The 7,229-nt window shown below is 36.3% G+C and overlaps 1 protein-coding gene across 6 annotated transcripts in view; it reads left to right on the forward strand.

Annotated features, from left to right (window-relative positions):
- Positions 1 to 6,030, forward strand: part of Dmd (dystrophin) — a 2,258,623-nt gene extending 2,252,593 nt beyond the window's left edge. For all 6 annotated transcript variants that reach the window (XM_057760244.1, XM_057760245.1, XM_057760248.1 and 3 more), the window contains one exon: positions 3,478 to 6,030. In XM_057760244.1, coding sequence (XP_057616227.1) covers positions 3,478 to 3,575 — 98 coding nt within the window. In that variant the 3' untranslated portion in view covers positions 3,576 to 6,030. The remainder of the gene's footprint in view (positions 1 to 3,477) is intronic.
- Positions 6,031 to 7,229: the final 1,199 nt, after the last annotated feature.

The raw sequence follows: 7,229 nt of genomic DNA on the forward strand, positions 1-7,229 counted from the left end.
TTATAATAATTGTAATGATTCTTGGGGTGTCTACACTGATGTCCCTGAAAAGGATGGAAGTTCTAGGGAGGGAACACTAGCCTGGAGGAGAAACTAAGAAAACTTGAATCAGTGATGCATTGAATCTTCCCTACTCACGTACTTACTGTGTGAGACTTTTTGGCTGATTCTGATGGTAAGTGCCCACTTTAAATTTTCACACTTTTTGTGGACAAGAAATCTGTAATAATTTTGAGATCCCTGAGCATGTTTTATTCGTGAATAAATATTTTCACAGTCTTGCAGATTGAATTGAATTGGTGACTACTACCTGAGAGTCCCAGTAGTCAGATAAGTTCCCAGACATCACAGAGACACAACCATAATGATGTTGATAAGGCGATGAAAATACCCTGAACTCACACTTGGCCAATTTTTTTTTTTTAGAGATAAAATTATGGAGGGGAAAAGATAAGCCTATTTTGCCACAGATTTCTGGCTTTGCTTTGGCCAATTGAATGCTAACCATTTGTATGGGAATTGAATTAAAAAAAAAATAGAGTGCCAGATTGCTATTGAGGTCTTGGATCTTTGCCAGAAAGTCTCATTTCCAATCACTGTGGAAAACAACTCCCTTAGGCAGTGGTGGCATGTGAGACTAAATGTGTTGCGATGAGTGCCAACTTGGAAAAACATAAAACTCTCCTAATGTTCAGCTCATGGTGCCTTTGTGTTCAATAATCCTCGCTTAATAATGGATTAAAGTGATACTTTCCATAGATACATTTTTGTCAAGTTGTGCCCAAAGCCCATTACTGTTCCTTGAATACTAGCTACTTTTTGACCTCTTGTGTTTATAGTATAATATTTGAATAATATTTTTAGATTTTTATCAGGTAAAGTTGATGACCTCACTAATGCTCTTCCTTACACAAAAGGATAATAGAACCATGATGCATACAAATCTGTGTCCTCTATCCCTGTTTTATCCCTCCAATGAATGAAAGTTTTTTGGGGGGCTGCATTTTTTCAAAAATAATGAACTTGGTTTTATTTTGTTTGTTGTCTATATCCAATACAAGCTTCCATAAAAATAGAATCATTATTCTGGTAAAATGGGTATTTATAAATTATGTTACCCAATATGTAATAGCAAACATATGATGAAAATATAGCAAGCCACATATAAAAGTTTTATTTCATATAGCATAAGAATGATCATAAAGTCTCTTACCAACGCTAAACAGGTTAATACCGCCAACATTTTATGATGGTGTGTGTAGTATATTAACAATAATGAGCCTCTCTTTCTGCTGGCAACATTTGGAATAACAGAAACCCACTAGAACTAGTATTTATGGATAGTCAAGTGTTTTTTCCAGGTAGTAACCAAACACCATTTTAAATACTGGAAGTATCCCTTGGGAATGTATTCTATTAGTACATTAATTTATTTTACTATCTTTTGAACTGTAGTATATAACCCCTAGCCAGCAGTCTTAAAAGGTTAGTTTTGATTTTCCATAAATTAGTAGGAAAAGCTAAGGTATTCCCTGCTCCGTTTATATTTTAAAATATATTATCTATTAGGTAGTATCCTAGGGTCAGATAATGTGTCATAAGATACAGTTGGAATTATATTCACTGCCAGGCTTTAAGGATATTTTACTGGCTTTCTTAAGATTGCTAATACTTCAAAAATTGCATTTACTCCATCGACTTTGAAGTGTGTGAATAATTGTGAAGATGCCCCAGGGATGCTGTGCAGTGAAAAGTAGATGCAGGGGACTCCCTCCAACCTATGGCTTTCACTTGTATATTTGCATTCTGAGATCCACAGAATAACAAGGGGGTCTACTATGTCTTCCTGAGCTTGTGTTCTTATTTTACGTTTGTTGGTTTTTTGTTAAACACAAGATTTTATTGTGTAACACACATTGGCCTTGACTTTGACATCCTCTTCCTTGAGTACTGGGATTATAGACATGCACTAGTATACCTGGCTTTCCTATGTTATTATATAATATATATTCTACTATCCATATGAGACTAGAAAGTGAAAGATGAGTCCAGGTTTCTTTTTTTTACTACCAAAACATTGGCCCACTTTATGAATAGTACATATGCTCTGTTAAATGTTTTTATATTTGAAGTCTCAAACAAAATCCAAAGTAATTTTTTAAACATAATTAGCTCTCAGTTAAACAAAATTCTCTGCACAAATAAAACTCAGAGAGATTTACAAACTTACCCACCGTGGTATAAGTACCTGAGTGGCATCAAACATTTTCTAAATCTCGAATCGATCTGGTGCCATCACTGTATAAGTTCTTGTCCGTGAACCCACTTCTATTTCTCCCATATTTTGTTTTAAAAAGGTATGTCTCTATGGAAATAAATAACAGAACACATGCTCTGTTCTATCTTTGACTTTTATTGGGATTTTAGCAATCCTGAGACTCTGTTAAGTTGATACATGATAAGGTAGTAATGGCCTAATAAAGCATCTCATTTCCAAAGACAGTACTTGAAAAAGAGAATGACTTACCAAGGTTGAAGAATTAAAATTAGACTCATGAAATATGGGACATATTTTAAAAAGAGAGAGCTGTAAAGTATATCTCAGATTATCTTATTCTAGCTGTTAGTTTTGCTAGAGTACCCACAGACATTATGCTCTTGATTCCATGTTGGGGGATTAATGCCGGGTCATGCCACATTGTTATGAAAAGGCTATTTTGATAGTTAACCCTCATTTAGTGGGCAGGCAAAAATGGATTCTCAGGATCCCCAAATCTTTGCACTACACATAGGTCATATTATAATTAGGCTGCAGAGTAATTTGGAATGGAAAGTGGTTTTTGTTCTGAAGCTTTCTAATTCAAATGTGAATGGTGCACAAAAAGGTCAAATCTAGAGTTTATTTTTCAACCAAAGTAAAAGTGGAAAGAAAATGGTCTTATCCACTATAGTATGGCTATTCTTCACTTGAAGTAGCCAGTAAATGAAGATTTTGTGTGGTTGTCAGGGTGCCTATGGTGGTAACGGTGAAGGTAGTAGGAGAAGTGGTAGTGGTTTGATAGGGAAAATGTAGTATATACAGCAGAATAAATATAGTTGTAGTAAATACAACAAAGTGAGAAAGAACCCATTACAAAATGTTCTCTGTAGTAAGAGCCTTGTGCTTGCCTATGACATTTCTTTGAGATGAGTTGGGAAGTTGAAATTGAGAAGTTAAATGCAATGCTTCACATTTTTTTTTCATCAAATGACATCAGTAGGCTGATCCAGCATTAAGCTGATACTAACACCATATAATGCTTCATTAACAAGGCTTTGCTTCTTCCTGAACATGGGTGGAAAATGGAACTGTGTGTGTAACTTCAATGCAGCCTCTGTGTTGTCTTTACCCTGAAATGGGAATGACTCCCCATAATGGCGATCAGGGGAACAATACCTGAGCCCTCTGTAAAGTTCTTCTTTCTCTTTGTTTTTCAGGACACAATGTAGGGAGCCTTTTCCACATGGCAGATGATTTGGGCAGAGCGATGGAGTCCTTAGTTTCAGTCATGACAGATGAAGAAGGAGCAGAATAAATGTTTTACAACTCCTCATTCCCGCATGGTTTTTATAATATTCGTACAACAAAGAGGATTAGACAGTAAGAGTTTACAAGAAATAAAATCTATATTTTTGTGAAGGGTAGTGGTACTATACTGTAGATTTCAGTAGTTTCTAAGTCTGTTATTGTTTTGTTAACAATGGCAGGTTTTACACGTCTATGCAATTGTACAAAAAAGTTAAAAGAAAACTACATGTAAAATCTTGATAGCTAAATAACTTGCCATTTCTTTATATGGAACGCATTTTGGGTTGTTTAAAAATTTATAACAGTTATAAAGAAAGATTGTAAACTAAAGTGTACTTTATAAAAAAATGTTGTTTATAAAACCCCTAAACACACACACACGCACACACACACACGCACGCACACACACACGCACACACGCACACACAATGAGGCAGCACATTGTTTTGCATTATTTTAGCGTAGTATTCATATGGAATTCATGATTTCTTTTCTTGCATATTAAAGATAGGACTTCCTCTAACACCACCAAATGACTGCTTCATATTGCTCTTTTGAGAATTGTTGACTGAGTGGGGCTGGCTATGGGCTTTCATTTTATACATCTATATGTCTACAAGTATAAAAAATACTATAGGTGTATAGATAAATAGATATGAAATTTCTTCTTCAAATGTTCTTGCCACTTGCTAACGGAAATAAATTGCTTCTAGTCATCTGGGTTTATCTGCTTGGGCAAGAGTGAATTTTCCCTGGAGCCTGAAGCCAGGAGAACACTACCATACTAAAATATTGTCTAGGGCTCCAGATGTTTCTAGTTTTAAACTTTCCACTGACAACTAGAGCTTCGATTTTTTTCAGGAACATGTGAACGAATACACAGGACTCACTGTATCAGAGTAATCTGTTGGTTGATATATTCAGCTTCCTGCTGCTGGCTATGCCATGGTTTATATTTAATGATGTTTCTTCAAAAGAGCATCAGAAGGCATTTTTCACTCCTGGACAATAGGAGGAAGATGGTAGGGGCTGAGGTTTGTGACTCCCCAGTCAATCCCAATGAGGGAGCAGCTACTCTGTAAAAGAGTGGGATGTATATTCACCACTCTACATACAAACATCTCTATAATCACAACGAAATTGTTCTGCCCTCTTCTTACACTCAAACTGAAGTGGGTAGTGTTGTTGTTGTTGTTGTTGCTATTGCTGTTGCTGTTGTTGATTTTTTTAGATTTTAGATTTTGTTTTTTCATTGTGATGAGGTTTTTTTTTTAATGCTGCAAGACTTAAGATTAGTGGTAAGAAAGTAACCCAATCACATGGTGACCCTGGTGAATGTCAATTCAGAAGTCCATAAACTGCATTTGTCTTTTTTGCATTGGTTTCCCTGCAAGTAATTCCATACAGGACTGTGAGTGGGAAGGCACAAGTTGACAGTTTCAAGAACAAAAGCCTCTCAGAACCCTCTGGTAAATCTGGCAGGCTAAATTATAAACAAATGCAGATCATTGAAAAAAGAGGAGAAAAAGTGAAGGTGAAAGCTAAGGACTGGTAGGAAAAGCTTTATTTCCTCTTTCACGCCATTGTATAACTACAACATTTACAAATCATCGTTTGACTAGAAATCACTGTCCTATTATTTTGCAAATCTGTTACCTCTAACTTCTAGTATAATTAACTTTTAGAGAGTGGATTTTGTACATTATTAATTGTAATTAACATCAAACACAGCTTCTCATGCTATTTCTACCTCACTTTGCTTTTGGGGTGTTCCTGGTAATTGTGCACACCTAATTTCACAGCTTCACCAATTGTCTGTTGTGTGGACGCCATTCTCTCTTTTTCTTTTATAATTTCCAAAAGAAAACCCAAAGCTCTAAGGTAAAAAACAAATTTGAGATTTGGTTTTAGTGTTGCATTATTTTTCTCTTTTATGTGATGCCGGACATTTTCTTTACCCAAGGGTTTAACTAAGATTTAAAACAAGGGGTTACTTTACATCCTACTAAGAAGTTTTAAGTTTCATTCTAAAATCAGAGGTAGATAGAGTGCATAAATTTGTTTTAATCATTTTGTTTTATCTTTTAGATATTAGTTCTGGAGTGAATCTATCAAAATATTTGAACAAAAACTGAGAGCTTTATTGCTGATTTTAAGCATAATTTGGGCATCATTTCATGTTCTTTATAACCATCAAGTATTAAAGTGTAAATCATAATCGATGTAACTGAAGCATAAACATCACATGGCATGTATCACCATTGTTTCCAGGTACTGGATTCTTACTTGAGTATCATAATATATTGTGTTTTAACACCAACACTGTAACATTTACTAATTATTTTTTTAAACTTCAGTTTTACTTCATTTTCACAACATATCAGACTTCACCAAATATATGCCTTACTATTGTATTATATTACTGCTTTACTGTGTATCTCAATAAAGCACGCAGTTATGTTTCAAAACCTGTTGTTTGGACTGTGGTGCTTTGATTTTTTTTTACTTACTTCAGTTCTCTTTCTGTACTTTTTGGGGGGAATCTCATGGTGCTACTGGGCTGGACTTGAACTCATGGGTTAGTGATCCATCCTGCCTTAGCTACTGAGATTGCTGGGACTACAAGCTCATGCCCTGGTCTATTTGACTTTTTTTCCCTTTTCTTATGTTATTTAAATAACTTATTTTCATTAATTTTGCATATGGATCACGAGTTTCCTCTCACTCCTCTCCTCCCGTTCCCCCTTCCCCCAACTCCCATCTATTCCCCTCCCCATCCACCCCTCCTCCATTTCCTTTCAGAGAAGGTCAGGCCTCCCTTGGGCTTGAACAAAGCCTGGCACATCAAGTTGAGGCAGGACCAAGCTCCTCCTCTTGAGTCAAGGCTGGGCAAGGTAATCCAGCATGGGAAAGAGGTTCCCAAAATCCATCTAAGTGCCAGGGACAGGTCCTGATCTCACTGCTAGGAGCCTTACAGAGAGACCAAGCTACACAACTGTCCACACACATATAGAGAGCCTAGGTCAGTCCCATGCCAGCTCCCTAATTCTTGGTCCAGAGTTCATGAACTACCATGAGATTTATTTTATTTCTAAACGTGTAACACATCAATGTGTTTGAAAACTCTTAAGAATATTTACATACTGTGTGTGTGTGTACATACTACACCCTTATGAGATAAATAGAATGTACATTTAGCTACATAGCTATATGTCAGCTACATACATGTGTGTCAGAAACTTTTTGTAGTGGGAGAGAATAAATAAGTGAAGGTAGTGAGAAGGGCTTTGAGCAGAGTACAATGATTGTGTATGACAGTGTCTTAGCTAGGGTTTCTATTGCTGCGAAGAGACACCATGACCACAGCAACTCCTTTTTGGGGTTGTTTTTTGTGGGTTTTTTTTTTTTTTTGAAACAGGGTCTCTCTGTAGCTTTGGATTAAAGGCATGAGCCACAACCGCCCAGCCCACAGCAACTCTTATAAAGGAAAATATATAATTGGGGTGGCTTACATTTTTCAGAGGTTTAGTCCATTATCATCATGATGAAACATGGAGGCATGCAGGCAGATGTGGTGCTGGAGAAGGAGCTGAGAGTTCTACATCTTGATCTAAAGGCAATGGGAAGTCAACTGTATCACTGGGTGATATCTTGAGCATAT

The sequence above is a fragment of the Chionomys nivalis genome, chromosome X (assembly GCF_950005125.1).
Source record: "Chionomys nivalis chromosome X, mChiNiv1.1, whole genome shotgun sequence".
NCBI lineage: Eukaryota > Metazoa > Chordata > Mammalia > Rodentia > Cricetidae > Chionomys > Chionomys nivalis.